The 15,391-nt window shown below is 42.7% G+C and overlaps 1 protein-coding gene across 7 annotated transcripts in view; it reads left to right on the top strand.

Moving 5' to 3' along the window:
* Positions 1–376: 376 nt before the first annotated feature.
* Positions 377–15,391, top strand: part of CAMSAP1 (calmodulin regulated spectrin associated protein 1) — a 39,332-nt gene continuing 24,317 nt past the window's right edge. For 4 of the 7 annotated variants that reach the window (XM_060251700.1, XM_060251699.1, XM_060251698.1 and 1 more), the window contains exons 1-3: positions 377–868; positions 3,105–3,267; positions 14,125–14,387. In XM_060251700.1, coding sequence (XP_060107683.1) covers positions 3,105–3,267; positions 14,125–14,387 — 426 coding nt within the window. In that variant the 5' untranslated portion in view covers positions 377–868. Of the gene's footprint in view, positions 869–2,362; positions 2,501–3,104; positions 3,285–14,124; positions 14,388–15,391 lie in introns of those variants that run through there. The other 3 variants (XM_060251697.1, XM_060251696.1, XM_060251701.1) reach the window with 3 other exon arrangements.

Genomic DNA, 15,391 nt, shown 5'->3' with positions numbered 1-15,391 from the left:
GGGAAACTGATTCAGAAGTGCAGTTGTAATTCCGGGAGATTTCCAGCCATCCCCGAGAGGTTAGCAAGCCTCAGGATTTCAGGGGGGCGGGGTCCAAATTTGCTATCAAGGCGACCGCGGGGCGGGCGCGATTCCTAGACACAGAGGCTGGTGTGGCACTGTATTGGTTCAGCATGCGGCGAGCCACGCCCCTTCCTCCCTCTCCCTCCCCCGATTGCCAACCTTCGCCCCCTCCCAGTCATTCAATCTCATTCCCTAGGAGACAGTTGCCTAGGCAGGGTACGAAAGAGGCGGAGTAGGCGGGGCCAGCAACAAGAGGGCAGCGGCAGACAAAAAAAAGAAAAGCAGCTCCCGAACCGTGGCGCATGCGCCTTGAAAGCTAACGACCGGCGCGAGACGGCTCGACGGAGGCGACTGGCCCTCCGAGGGGGGAAGGGAGCGCGCTTGTCTCGCTCGCCCCTCTCCGTTCGCCGCGCGGGCACGAGCTGCTACAACCCAGAGAACGGACTCCGCCCCTTTTGCTTTCCACAAGGCGCGCGCCCGCCAGCGACGCGCGCGCCCCTCTTCCCCCCCCCATCTTTTTTTTCCCTGTTTATGAGAAGCAGAGAAGGCTCACAGGGTGCGCGCGCACGCGCGTCCGTCTCACTCCCCCTTCAGCCACCCGATTCCTGCCCTCTCTCCCCCCTCCCCCCGCCTTTCCTCTGGAGGCCGCCGGCCCGCAGCGCTGTGGGGCCGTGTCGCCTCTGGCCCTCCCCCCCTTCCCTTGGAAAGCCTTTCTCCCCCCTCCCCCCTTTCTAGATTGGGGCCTGGGCGCGGCCGGGGGCTCCGAGCCTGATGGGGGAATGAGGTAGCTGCGGCTTCGAGAAAGGTGAGGGGGGGGGGAGAGGAGTGCGGCATGTGGGGGCGGCGGAAAAGGCCGGTGGGGGTCTGTCACTTGAAAAAGGGGGGTGGGGCGGCGGCTTCCTTGGGGGTTTTGCTGATGGTCGGCTGGTTTGGTGAGCAGGGGGAGTGAGGGGGGAACGGCGACGAGGGCTGTGCATGGTGGTGTCTGGTTGTATATGGTGGTGTCTGGTTGTGGTCTGCGGGCTTCCTAGGCGCCGTGGGGCAGGGGAGTGGGGACAGTGGGCTGCCTGGGCCAAGGCTGGGGTGTGTGTTTAAGGTCATGGCATTTTTTAGTGCGAGATTAAATAGAAGCGATGGGGTAACGGGGGAGAATGGGGGCTGTAGGTTGTGGCGCGGGGTCTGGGCCGACGGTGCGGTGAGGATAGGTTTCTTCAGTGTTTGCTTGGGGTGGGCTAAAAGCCTGGGGCAAGAGGCTGCAGGAAAGAGGGGGGTTGTTGCTTTGGTTTTATAGAGGCAAGTGGGTGTAAGGCACACAGATCAGATTCTGGGTTTTTTGTACATTATAAAGCCAGTTAAAAATCGCAGGTGCTAAGGGCAGGCATTATGGGAAAGGTGGGGAACCGTGGGGTAGGGGAGTGGGGACGGTGGGTGGCCTGGGCCAAGGCTGGGGTGTGCGTCTAAGGTCATTGAATTTTTTGGTGTGAGATTAAATTGGAGCGATGGAGTAAGGGAAGGAGAATGGGGGCTGTAGGTTGTGGTGCGGGGTCTGGGCCGAAGTTGGGGTGAGGATAGGTTTCTTCAGCGTTTGTTTGGGGTGGACTAAAAGCAATTGGGGTTCCTGGGGCAAGAAGCTGTAAGAAATAGGGGGATGTTGCTTTGGTTTTATAGAGGCAAGTGGGTGTAAGGTGCACACAGAGATCAGATTCTGGGTTTTGTACATTATAAAGTCAGTTAGAAATCGCAGGTGCTAAGGGCCGGCATTATGGGAAAGGTGGGGAATCAATGCATTGGGGGGGATGGGGGACATAATATTTTACTTTTCCTCCCTTTCTACACAACATACTCCCAGTCTAATTCTGGAATGCCAGAATTGGATGGGGGTATGTTGTGTAGGAAGGGAGGACGAGTAAAATACTATGCTGTTGTTGTCTTAGTCATTATATATTTAATATTAAGTGTACAGTCTTTGTCTATAGAGGAAAAATACATTTTTCATAGAGGTCAAGAGACAGGAATTTGGGTGCAGGAAAGGCCAAAACTGAGGTGTGTGAGGGGTCGGTTTGGGCGGGGACAGTGAGAGAGGGGCTTAGAAAATAAGAGAAGCATTTAGGTTGTTGTCTTGGGGTGCACTTGGAGTAAGAGCAGGTTAACTGGATCCGGAGGTTTGGCATAAGGACTGTAAAGAGGAAGACAGAAATATAGTGGGGAGGGGCTAGGATAGTAGGGAGGAGTGTAAGGAGAGACGTGGATTCTATTATTACGTTTTGATTATAAAAATATTCTAGAGAGGTCTGGGGAGGGCTTGAGGCGAGTGAGAGCAAAGCTAGGAGAATTTTGGAAAGGAGTGTAGTGATAAGGAAAGTGTGATGGATGAGGGTGCTGAGGGAACGACCTTCTTTTGTTGTCTTTGTTGGAGAGCAACACTCTGCCAGAAAGGGTAGGTTGCAACACCTTCCTTTGCCACCTTGATCTTGGCATGTGCCTGGGTGTGCTGCAGTAAGGAACATGTTGGTGAAAAGACCTCTTTGCTCTGCCCTTTCCCTTGATCTTCTTGCCTTAGGGTGTCTAGTGCTTCTGTTTATCTCAGCCGCTGATCCGTCTTAGGGGTAGGGTGAGGGAAAGACAGGAGGGTATAACAGGAGCAAGAAACCCCTGAGCCTGCTTCCTTCTGTTGTCTTCATTCACTGTTGTGAAACCCTCCCCCCACTTTTCTATTGTTGGGGAAGCCTGATCAGACTTTTCCTTCCAGCCAGCTGCTTGGTACCTGTCTGTGTTGTTAGACAACATGCTGGAGAGAGGTGTCTACAGCAGTCTTATTGTGATGGATATGAGTAGTACAGCAGAAGAGGGGTTTATCTTGGTTTTGAAAATATATGCAAAGTGTTAAACAGCTTACACATTAGACCAAACCCTGCTGTAAAATTATATTTTTAATACTACAGAATTTGTTCTTGGTGTTATATATGTGATTTATAATCTGTCATATGTCTCATAAATAGTGTTGCATGATTGTTAGACTTGGTCTCTTATTTTTGTTTCAGATGGTGGATGTTGATGTTTGTGCTGGTGGGGATAGCACCCGAAGAAAAATGGATTCCCTAACAGATAGTGCAGCTGAGATCATTCCGTTGGAACTCTATGATTCATCTCGAGCGAAAATAGCTGCTAATTTACAATGGATCTGTGCTAAAGCATATGGAAGAGGTAAAAATCCCCATTGGGTGATATTTCTCTTTTCTGTTTTGTATTTTTTTGTCTTTTCCTTGCAGATATTAAATAAATTTGAAACTTTGTGTTTTAAATAGAAATTGTGCATCAAACCAAGTTTACATTCTGTTACTGTTGTAAATCCCTGCCAGGAGCCTTTATTGTAAAGACTGTTTCCTTGTGAATGTTTTTTAGTTGCATGTGAATGAATCCTACTTTCTCTGGCCTTTCCTACAAGACAGTGCTCTCCCACACAGATTTGTAAATACTGCACTCTTGCAGGCCTCTAAGCCCTTTAGTGTGCTTCTTTAGCTCAGTCATTCTGCTGGGTTCAGATGGATCATAATTGATTAGTGATACAATAATGATCTTGTGGTTCTTATAACAGATGCAAGGATCAATTTCCTTTGTTTATTGAGGTACCTGCATTCTAGAACATTATGGTGCTTGTTATACATTGTATGTTACACATACCATGAATAAATGGTAGCAGTTCTAGAAAATACTTTGTTTTAAGTTCCAGTTGTAATACAGATGTGTTCAAATGGGACATTTGTGGTAGTTTCCAAAGCATCGTTGCAAATCTGTGTTTTGCAATGCAATGGATTCTAAGTTTTGATTTCTTTGATTTTGCTTTCTGAACAAGTGTCTTGGTCAGTCACAGTACTATATATATTTTTAACTGAAAGAAAATATAATATGTAGTCACACTGTAGAAAATTAGGTAGGCTTGTTAATCTAACTTTAATTTGCCAAATTGTAGTATGCTTAATGAATTTACAATACAATGCTAAGTAATACAATATAGTCCTGCAATTACATACCTTTGGTTTCTTTTGAGCTAGGGTGTTACCTTTTTCTTTTAAAACTGTATAAAATGTGCAGGTGGGACAGGAAAATTAAGAGCATCAGCTGTGTTTCTGTTCAGTTTTGCTGATAGCTTTTTACCTCAGTGATCTGTAACTATAGTTTAAAAATTATAGCTGGATATAGTTACAAATAAGCACGTTGATGTGTTTGTAACTCTGGGATGAGTCCTGGAATTGTTTTATACTGAGTTTTTAAATTGAGCATATAAAATAATGCAGTATTTATTTACTTTATTTATATCCTGCCCTTCTCCCCAGAGGGAACTCAAAACAGCCAGCATTATTCTCCTCTCTTTTAATTTATCTTCACAACAAACTGGTGAAGTAGGTTAGGCTATGTGCATGTGTGACTGGCCCAAGGAGTGGGAGCGGCCTTCAAGTACCTCATGGTGCCAGGAGGCACTAGCCTCCTGGGTGATTTAAAGGCCCTGGTGATCAGCTGTTTGGCTGGACCTTTCTAGGTGCAGCAAGGGCAGTGGTTGCTCCTGGGTGTCCTCCTATGTGATTTAAATCACCTGGGGGGGCGGCCCCCACCCTCCCGGGGGCGACCAATTCAGTGTCCCCAGGGCTGCGCTGTAGGCAACCACTTAAGGTCGCCTAATGGGCATGCTGGCTCTGATAACATATACTTGAGTTTGACTCAAAAATTAATGCAAGGACTTGCCTTACTTTAACTTATAAACAAGTTTGTTACTTCAGTATGATGCAAGTAAAGCCCATACTCCCATGAGGATGTGACTCTACCTTAGATCAGACTATTGGTTTTTCTGTCTTCTTTTTCTGCTCTGACACTGGCTTTTTAGAGTCTTGGGCAAAGAGAGGTCTGCAAAGAGATATAGGAACTGAACCATGGATTTTTTGTTGGCATATGAAGTGCACCTTGAGTAGGTTAAGGTACTGGATTTTGTAAATCAACCATTTAAATTACTCGTGGTAAAAGAATCTTAGATTTTAAAGTAGAGTTGGGCACGAACCAGGAAAATGGTGGTTCATGTTGGTTCATGGTTTGTTTGATTGCCTGAACCCATGGTTCGTCTTGGTTTGTGGTTTGTTTGATTTCCTGAGCTGGTTCATGGTTCATTTGGTTCAGGAGGTGGTAGAACAGCCGCCTCACAAATTAGAGATGTGAAACTCCCAGGAAGTCTTCAGCAGGCTCCCTTCCACCAGCCCGTCCAAGTGTGTGAAGATTGGATTTGGATGTCCGAGTTATAGCCCCCAAAAGCAATGCCTCCAAGAAAGTTCAGCTCTAGCTTCAGGTTCAGTCCCTGAAAACCCAGCAAAGAACAACTTCTCAGCTTGAAGAGGTGTTTAAAAAATTGTCCCAAGGTGTGTGTTGGGGAAAAGGAGTGCCTTAAAGCATCCTCTAAATCAGCCACACAGCAAACAACTACTGAACTAACTTTTCTCTCTTCATCCTGCAAAGTGAAAGCAGCTGAGTCGAGTTGTGATTTTATCCTGGTATATAATCTGCTCCCATAGAACAGAATAGAAGCCCTGTGGTTGGCTCCCAGAGCTGCCAATCAAGCTGTTAACAACTTCTTTGGGTGTTTCTAGGGCTTTCCACAAGTCCATCCCCAGCGTTGCCTTGGAATTTATTGAATTGGCACCAGGCTGTCTGGAGAACAAACCACAAAAATGAACCACCAGCGCTAATAGATTTAAAATTGATAAGTAAATTATGGTTTTATATGTTTTATTGAATTGATTGTTTTTATGATGTTGTAAGCCGCCCTGAGTCCGCTTGCGGAGAGGGCGGGATATAAATGTAAAGTAATAAATAAATAATAATAAATAAATAAATAAATAAATAAATAAATTCATTTTTTGGTTCAGGAATGACACAACCAAGTGAACCAGTTCGAAACGAACCACCAACTATCCTGGTTCGTGATCAAACTGCAGTTCGTTTCTTGGTTCTTGTCCGTCCCTACTTGCAAGCAGTATGGTATAGAAGATTTCCATCTAATGTCATGTCTGTTTCATTTCATATACCCTTTCCTAGGCAATAGTCCCTATTCTACCCTAGAGAACCCTGCTGTTAGTCTTTCAGAGGTCATTCCAGTACTTGGATGTATGTAGGGAAAACCAAAGCTGTTGATAAGTACTTGGTCTTGTGTAGCACTTATTCATTATACTATGATCTTCATGTGAGGGCTTGGTTCAGAGCACTTCATTTCTTGACCCCAGATTGTTTTTTTCATCATTGCCTTTGTATAGGTATTGATGATTTCTGTGTGGAAATCTTTGCAAGATAGGCTGAAAATTTTATGAAAGCTGGTTTTCTTCTGCAGGAATTCTAGAATAGAGGCAGCAAACTATCTTGTTTAGGCGGATACTTATATTTTAATATAATTAATGCTTTAATATTGTTAAATATTGCTTTGTAGAATTGATTTTTAAGTTGGAGTCCACCTACAAGGCTTTTGTGAGTCAAGTTGGTGGGATATAAACACAAAAACCATGTACTTCCTTTGTATTCAGGTGGTTAGTGATGTTGGTCTGAAGAAGCAGAACAAAGTTTGAGTCCAGTGGCACCTTTTAAGACCAACAAAGTTCTATTCAAGGTATGATTTTTTGTGTGCATGCACACTTCTTCAGATATCTTGAATAGAACTTTGTTGTTTTTAAAGGTGTCATTGGACTAAAACTTTGTTCTTTTGTATCGTTAGTACTTGAAATGGTACCTTGTATCTTATACTTCAAACTTGCTTATTCTGTTATCTTCCCCCCTTCACATAGAAAATTTAGGATTTCCATCTGGACATGCAGTGGTATAGGATAAGGGAAATGCTTCCATTGGTCTTTAGAGATGTAACACTGGCCTATATTATTATGCACATTCAAACACATTTCTCTTTTTAGAAATTCAACATCCAGTGTTCTTTTAATGCAGGAGGTGTAGAAAAACACCTAGTGGAAAGCACAGATGCTTGCCTCTGGGTGAACACCTGTATGGCAAATAGTGTGTGTACATTGGTGGCTCAGTCCTACATGCCAGCTTGAGAGGAAAAGCTGGGAATGGATTTTTGTTTACTAAAAGGTATCTGGAGAGTTGGGCATGCTGTCTGATATAATGGCAGTCACATTTGCCTGGTAATGACCAGTGTACCAGTTGGGGAGGGGGAACACAACAAAGCTGGACGGTTACCTTTTGGGGAAGGAAGAGAATTGTCTAGCAGTCTGTGAAATACCCTGTTCATTCTTTAAGTTGGACTTCAGAGGTTAGCAGTAGTATTACCTTTCTCCATGCTTTCTGATGTCTGGCTCAAAAATACAAGAGGGCTGCTGTTTCAGTGCTGCTTTTTCCACAATGTGGAGCTGAAGTGGTAGCTCCCTGTGTGCTCCTGAAAGTTATACAGAGATGCTGAGGGGAGTAGGTTGGATGAGGGAAGCAACAACCCTCCTGAGATACTGTGTGAGCCTGTGCTGTTCCCCAGTATTCTCTGTATAATGTATACAGTGCACTGTATAATGCTTGTATGTTTTGTTCCTTAGAGCAGATAGCTTTGAGGAAGAGACTGAGGATAATGGTGAAATGAGTAGCTTAACTCCCCCCCACTTCACACACACACATACACTGTGCCTTTACTTCACGCTAACTGGGGCCCTCCCTGCAATGGTTTTTAAGGTTCCTTAAAATGTTGCAGGAAAGCTGATCCTACTGTCTTATCTAGTTTGGGCATAATTTATTTGGATTCAAAATGATCTGATGCCAAAATACAGGCTAAGTTAACTAAATTTACAAATTCAGAGCAACCACATTACAGACAAAAATAGAATTCTTGGGTACATGTGTGTTTAGAGCAAGCACTATGTTCTAGTAAGTGGAAGTTAAAAGATGCTGTTAAGATACAGATCGCAGACTGGAGCAGCGCACCTCTTGTTTACCCATGTTCTTTGACTGGTGTGATCAGTGTGAACAGTTCTGCATTGGGAATAATTGAGGATTGCTGAAACCAGGGATGGCCAAACTTGCTTAATGTAAGAGACACATAGAATAAACGTCAGATGTTTGAGAGTCACAAGACATAAACAACGTCTTTATTAAAAGTCTCAATACTTTCTTTGCACAGAAAGAGAAAATACATATGTATGCACGTTACAGCACAACCATGCTAGAAGGAGACCTTTTTTTAAAAAAAAAAGCTTGGAATAATAGTTCTTCTAAAACCAGCATAGGGAAAAGTTAGGGAATTATTTTTTGGTACCAGTGGGAAAAGGAAACACAGATGTACCATATAAATCATTGACCACCGTTTGCATCATTATGCATCTCTCCTTGCCGTGACAGCTCCTACAAGAGCTATGAAATTAAGGGGGAGCCCTGCACCACCCTCTTTAATTCCATCCCTTCTCCCAGTGGCTTCTTCAGCTTTTGCGCTGTCTCCGTTCTCTAGGTCTCCAAGTGATCTCCATGGTGGTGAAGAGCTCGAAAGCCTGCCTATTTCCCCCTCCTTCCTTGTTTCACGCAGGGCGGAAATAGTCGCCTACCTATGGGTCATGCGCTCAGAGGCTGACTGAGGTCGGGATGCTAACCCTGCTTACCTGAGAGTAAGCCTGCATTAAGTTCCTCCTTGACCTCTGGGAGCCACACAATCAGTGTGAAAGAGCCTTATGTGACTCCTGAGCCACAGTTTGGCCGTCCCTGGCTAAAACCATGTTTGGTGGGGTAAAAACTTTAAAATAAATAAAATAATTAGCCTGTATGACTATAATTTAAGAATTTGCTTGACTGCTATCAACTGCTATGTTGCATTTCTAAATAAATACAAATGATGCAGCCTCACTCGATCTAAAGAGATCTGGATCAATTAAATGCTTGGATGGGAAACCTTTAAGGAGCTGGTGTGCATTGCCTTAAATTCAGTGATGGAAGAAAAGAATTTTTTAGATTTTAACAATGATGCCCCTTATCATTTACTTCTTACTCAGCGGTGTGGCAGTTGTGTGTTAATAAAATGGGAGAGGATGCTTAATTATTTCCATGCATTCCTCTCCCCTCCCCCACCCACCTTGAGAGCCTCCTGTGGGCTACAAGATGGCTAAGAGAATAAGCTGCAAGACAGAAGTATCTGGTTTAAATCTTAGTAATGAATTGCCTTAGGCAAAGCTTTAATTTTTTACACAGAGATAATACAGGCCTACATAAGAACATAGGTGCCCTGCTGGATCAGACCAGTGGTCCATCTAGTCCAGGATCCTCTCTCATACAGTGGCCAGCTGGTTCCTCTGGAGAAAACAGTGGCCCTATCTCATAGAGCAGGGGTGGCCAATGGTAACTCTCCAGATGTTTTTTTCCCTACAACTCCCATCATCCTCAACCAGCATGGCCAATGGCTTGGGCTGATGGGAGTTGTAGGCAAAAACATCTGGAGAGCTACCGTTGGCCACTCCTGTCATAGAACCGTTGTGAATTACTCTGAGATCTGTGTGAATTTGCAGCTTTCCTTGGATTCTGCAGGGAGGATGTCTTATTTAAACTACCTAGTTGGTATAGAACAGATAGCTTAAACTGTCTTGGGAATGGGATAAAATTAAGACTTCTATTTCTGTGGCTTAGCTATAATTAACAGCTTTAGTATTTGCTGGATAAAAGGCTAATATAGAGTAGTATCCAAAAACAGAAATGAAACTTATGTAACTAGTGTTTCCATGTTGTATATGTGAGAAGCTAGTAACAAAATACCAGCACTGTACATCCATTGAAATAATAACACGATAAAAGTTTTAAATATGGGGAATGAGGAAGCAAAACATAAAGTCCAACTTGTCTTTTGGTATGCTTTTAAAAATCTCTGTAAAGGAGCATGAGAAGTTGGGGAGGGGGGGCAGGCTTGTAATCTTTTCTTCCTGCCACTGATATATTGGGCATCAGGGAACCAGTAGCCATGTATCTCTAGATATCAGCTGGGGCTACTGGTAGTAACTTTCCCTATTCCTGATCTACTGCTAAATTGATAAGGGAAAATACTTCTAGATGAAGGTATTGATTGGAGGTGTTCTTCAGCGTAATTTACATGGATTAAAACAAACTTTGAGTCCAGTGGCACCTTTAAGACCAACAGAGTTTTATTCTGGGTATGAGCTCATACCTGGAATAAAACTTTGTTGTTCTTAAAGGTGCCACTGGACTCAAACTTTGTTCTACTGCTTCAGACCAACACAGCTACCCATCTGAATCTGTTTACATGGATCATGCCACCTGCTCTGATTCTGCAAACCCACTGCCTCTTGAAGTGGCAGCAGTCACTGTGAGGATCAACAGAACATTGCTGTGGCTTGTGGAGTCACAGCATCTAGACCTCCATCTATCCATGTCAGTCTGTTCTTCCTTGTCCATATTTTTGGGCTGTTCAGATGATGATAGAACTATATGATAATTCCATCATGTTTCATTGTGATTCTTCAAGGAAGATCCCTCTGACTGACATTACATCTTCTTTAGTATATTGTGGTATGTAGTTCTCAGCTACTGAAATCTGTATACATGAAACTTGGTGCTCTAGACAAAGCCTATGTAAGAGATTTTTTTTTTAAAAAAAATCAGACATCCCCCCCTCCCCCAGTTGCAGTTGTCTCAGGCTATAGAATAGGACTTTCAGGGAGTCACAGGTTTTGGATTTTTTGAGTAATCTACTGCTCCCAGAGAATAATGACACCTTTTTGAATATGTAGTCTTGGAGATCCCAAACAAAAACTGCAAGCAGAATCTGAAGGAAGAAATGGATGAGTTTTGGGCAGTGCTAGAGCAGCTGGGTGGGCCCTGCTTTTCCAGAACCAAGCAGTATGTTAGAATCCCTTCTATCAAACACTAAGCTCAATTATGCCTCTGTTATGCCAAAGCATACAAACTCTATTTGTGCCATGGCATAAAATATTAATGGTTTGTGTCGTTGACTTTAGAGACTGGCTGCCCAGAAAAAGGATGGGGCTGGGTTTTATTTGTTTATTTGGCTAATGTTGCTACTATAACATCAGACAACATTAGGCAATTTTCCAGTGAGGGTGAAGGCAAACAGCAGAATGACAACTATCGTACTGACATGAAGTTACCAGAAGGTTCTGTATGGGACTCATAGTCTCAGTTTTCCTCCTTGTAAAGACTATCATAATGAAGTTGTGAATCACTTCATATTCAGTATCCTATGTAAAAGGTCAATATTACCTTTGCTGGTATTGATAGAAGCAGTGGACTGATCTTTCTTATGAGTACGCGCATGTTGAAGAATTGAAGCTAAACAGATTACAGTTTATAGATGCAAAACAAAGCAAGAAGCTAGCTGAGATCTGAAATGTTAATTTTAGGGGGGATAATTTAAGTAAAATTATTCATATATAGCTCAATATGTTCTGAATTCTTGAACTGGATCAGGGCTTTTTTTGTAGCAGGAACTCCTTTGCATATTAGGCCACACACCCCTGATGTAGCCAATCCTCCAAAAGCTTAAAGGGCTCTTCTTATAGAGCCTACTGTAAGCTCTTGGAAGATTGGTAACATCAGGGGTCTGTGGCCTAAAATGCAAAGCAGTTACTGCTACAAAGAAAGCCCTGGACTGGATAATAGTAAAGTAAAACACAAAACATTCAATTTGTTCAAATCACAACCCCAAGTAAAGCAGGAAAAAACAAATGGTTGCCTCCTGTCCGCAGCCTTCTAGCAGGTCTTGCCTTGTTCAGGTAGGAAAAAAATGTGTCTCAGGTCTGGCTTCCCTTTGGCTGTACCACCGCCTCCTTAAATGCTTTTGCTGTCTGAGCTGAATAGGATCCAAAACATCAGAGTGAAATTTAAAGATTCTGTGCAGCGAGATGTTTGGTGTCTTGTGTTGAGGATGTGAGCTACTGAACTTGTGGCTGTGGCGCAGAAATAGGGTTCTGGCAAGGATATTGTACCAGAGAGGACCCAAGTGCAGGGCTGTATAGGAAGATATTCCCATAGCAAGTAGCTGTGTAGAAGAACTTTTGATTCAGGTGGATGTATATATTTAGGCCACATGGCATTGTTTCTTGAAAGTGTCAAGGCATTAGTGACACTTAAAACAATTTTGGGGGCCAAAGAAGGTTTTGTGGAGGAAAACTTTGCCTTGCACAGGAGAGCAGTTTGGGTAGAAGGCATTTTTGTTATTTAACAGATGCATTGTCATAAGAATGTAAGAATCCTGCTGGAATGGATCAGAGATCCATCTAATCATCCTTCCAACAGCAGGTAACTAGGTGGTTTTAGAAAACCCACAATTGGATCATGATAGGTAAGAACTCTTTTCTTGTGTTTATTCTTACTGTCTGCCATGTTGTGGCAGTGAATTCAGTTAATTAAACATTGGCTAGTACCATTTGAATGATGTTACATAAGCAAAAAAAACCTTTCAGTTTTCTTTGCATGGGTTATTTTATAAGCCTAAGCTTCTGTTTTTAGTATGTCATTATTTTAATAGTGCATTTTATAAACTGAAAAGCCTCAAACCTTCTAGCTTTTTCTCCCACTAAGTGTGCTCCAGCCTCTCAGTCATTCTGTCTTTTTTGTAGCTTTTCCACCTCTGTGATACCATCTTTAAGATGGAGCAGATCATTGGCTATTGATACCTTCCTGTCCCTTGGTAACCATCCCTGAGCTGACAGATAAAAGATGAGAAGTCTTTCAAAAAAAATGAAAATAGCATGATGGAAATCTGTTGGTATGGCTCTCTGCCTGGTTTCCATTGCGTACTGTTGAGAGGATCACAGTTACTGTTGGTCACTTAATTACTAGCATTGGATCCAGTAAGCCATGAATCAGTAGCATGCCAAATGGAATGTGCATACCCAAAATTGTCATCTCTGGCTTTTTAAAGATTAGTGTATGCTAGGAAGTCCTGCTGATTTTTATGTTCAAGCTGTTGAGGTCTGTTCCTGCTTGTATAATAGTGTTCAGTTTTTTTCCCTACCTAAGTTCAGCATTTGTATGGCTAAGAGATTGGACAAATCTACACTTCGCCATTTGCCAAGAGCGCAGTCTGATGGCATTACCCAAATTTAGGCTTGCTTGAATTACTTCATCTGTGGTTGAGGATTTTTCTGTACTTCAAACTGATATCAAATTCAGCAAAACCTAGCAAATGATTAAACATGCTTAGGTCCCATTTGAACCAAAGTGCCCAGTTCCATACCTGTAAATGGACTTAAGCATGCCAAAAATTCACTGGCTTGCCATACATTTTTCCCAGCTTCAATAAGTATCTAAAACAGAATTTGACATCACCAGCCTGTGATTTCAAAAGCACTTGGAATGGAGCATTCTCTTAAGGCAGATGAAAACTGTGAAGTAGTACTTAGCATGTCCGTGTCCAAAATGCTTTGCACCCACTATCTTAATCTTTATTGAAACCCTGTAAGTAGTAACACCATTACAAGTTTGTGACAGATGAGATTTGAACACGGGATCTTTCAGATCACAGGTTATTATCCCAGTCACTGCATATCTCCAACTCACAACTCTCAGTGATTTACATTTGTTTACAAAATAATACTGCCAAGTTGCTCTTAACTATATTCTAATAGTAACTGTATCTCTGAATCCTGCAGTGGTCTAGGCATTGCAGTCACGTTGATGATGGGATGTCAGCTTATCTTGTTGTGTTTGGCTGAAAATAGCTAAAACTTCATTATACATTTATTTAGGTTATCTTTTCTCCTGCCTTACCCTCTTTGTATATGAAAAAGATCCTAAGTGTATGTATCGTGAAGCTTTATACCTTAGTTCTTGACAGAAGGTGTGTACTGAATTATTACATCATTGGTCAGATATATTCAGGCGTTTGAATAGCAGAACATTACAGATGAAGGAAAGAATGAATTTACATAGCTACTAGAGTAAGCGGCTGCTGTTTGTTTAAATAGCATTAAAAACTATCATGCAGTTTAATTTATGGTATGATGTATCTTGCTTAAATTTTCAGACAACATATATAATGGATTTCCTTTGTTTGAGCATTTATCTCCTTTGTTTCAGATAATATCCCTGAGGAACTGAAGGACCCATTCTATATAGACCAGTATGAGCAAGAACATATTAAACCACCTGTCATCAAGCTGCTACTGTCCAGTGAGCTGTACTGCCGTGTCTGCAGCCTCATTTTGAAAGGGGATCAGGTGGCTGCTCTACAGGGACACCAGTCAGTCATCCAGGCTCTGTCTCGGAAAGGGATTTACGTCATGGAGAGCGATGATACACCTGTGTCCGAATCTGATCTCAGCAGCGCGCCAGTCAAAATGGTTAGCTTAAGTCGAGAGAGTTTAACTTTTTATGTATGGCTGTAGCCGTCCTGGTTTTTCAGTAAAACTCCCATGTTAATTTATATGGGTATTGTTCTATGCTGACTCTCAACAGAAAAGTTCTCAAGACGGTGAACAAGAGCAAAACTAAGACTACCAAGTCTACCGGTAAAACAACAGCAGTTAACAATTTTAAAAGCAGTGTGATACAGTAAAGAAGTAAAACTTCTCCTTTCTGCCAGTGCAGACAGGACTGAAGATGGATAACAACAAAAACCAACAAAATCTATTAAAATCTTTAAAACATGTTGATAAAGCAAATAAGCTAGAACACACGTATATAATCTTCATGCCTCCCCACAGTCTCTTAGGAGATTGCTCTGTTTAACAACCTCACAAGAAGGCCCCAAGAGTCACTAACTGTTCTGTCCCTTCCAGGAGGCTGGTCAGTATCAAGAGGCAGCAATGGATGGGTGATAACAGTTAATATTCTTGAGATGGGTGAACTGCTAGGAAACTCTATTGTGAGGAGCTTAATAGCCACATGGGTCCATATTTGGAGAGACGGTCCTTCAAATGGGCCTCCAGTTCATGAAGTAAAAGTAAGAACCTGCATTTTAAATTAGATTTAGGAATACATATGCTGCTTGTGACGAGACTTTGGGACCACAAAATGGAATCCCGATCTCCTTCCTTAGTTAGCAGCTTTGTGGCCAAATTCCAGAGCAACTGAAGTTGCCAAACAGTGTGCAAAGGTGCAGTTGCAGAAAGAGCTTTACAGTAGCCTAAATGTGATCAGAGCATGGATAGCAGTGGCCAGTATTACAAACAAGTCCCCAGTTTTCTTGAGGGATGTTTGAATCAACTTGTTGAATCAGTCTCTGAAGGACCTCCTGCACCCATATGTGCCCATGAAGCAGCTCCAAGCAGCAGACCAGGGATTATTAGTACTGCATCCATTCAGGTCAGTGGAAACTGTTTCTGCTCAGGCTTTGTCAGTAATC

This window comes from Heteronotia binoei, chromosome 12, assembly GCF_032191835.1.
Source record: "Heteronotia binoei isolate CCM8104 ecotype False Entrance Well chromosome 12, APGP_CSIRO_Hbin_v1, whole genome shotgun sequence".
Taxonomy (NCBI): Eukaryota; Metazoa; Chordata; class Lepidosauria; order Squamata; family Gekkonidae; genus Heteronotia; species Heteronotia binoei.
This window is presented reverse-complemented; position numbering and strand designations above follow the sequence as displayed.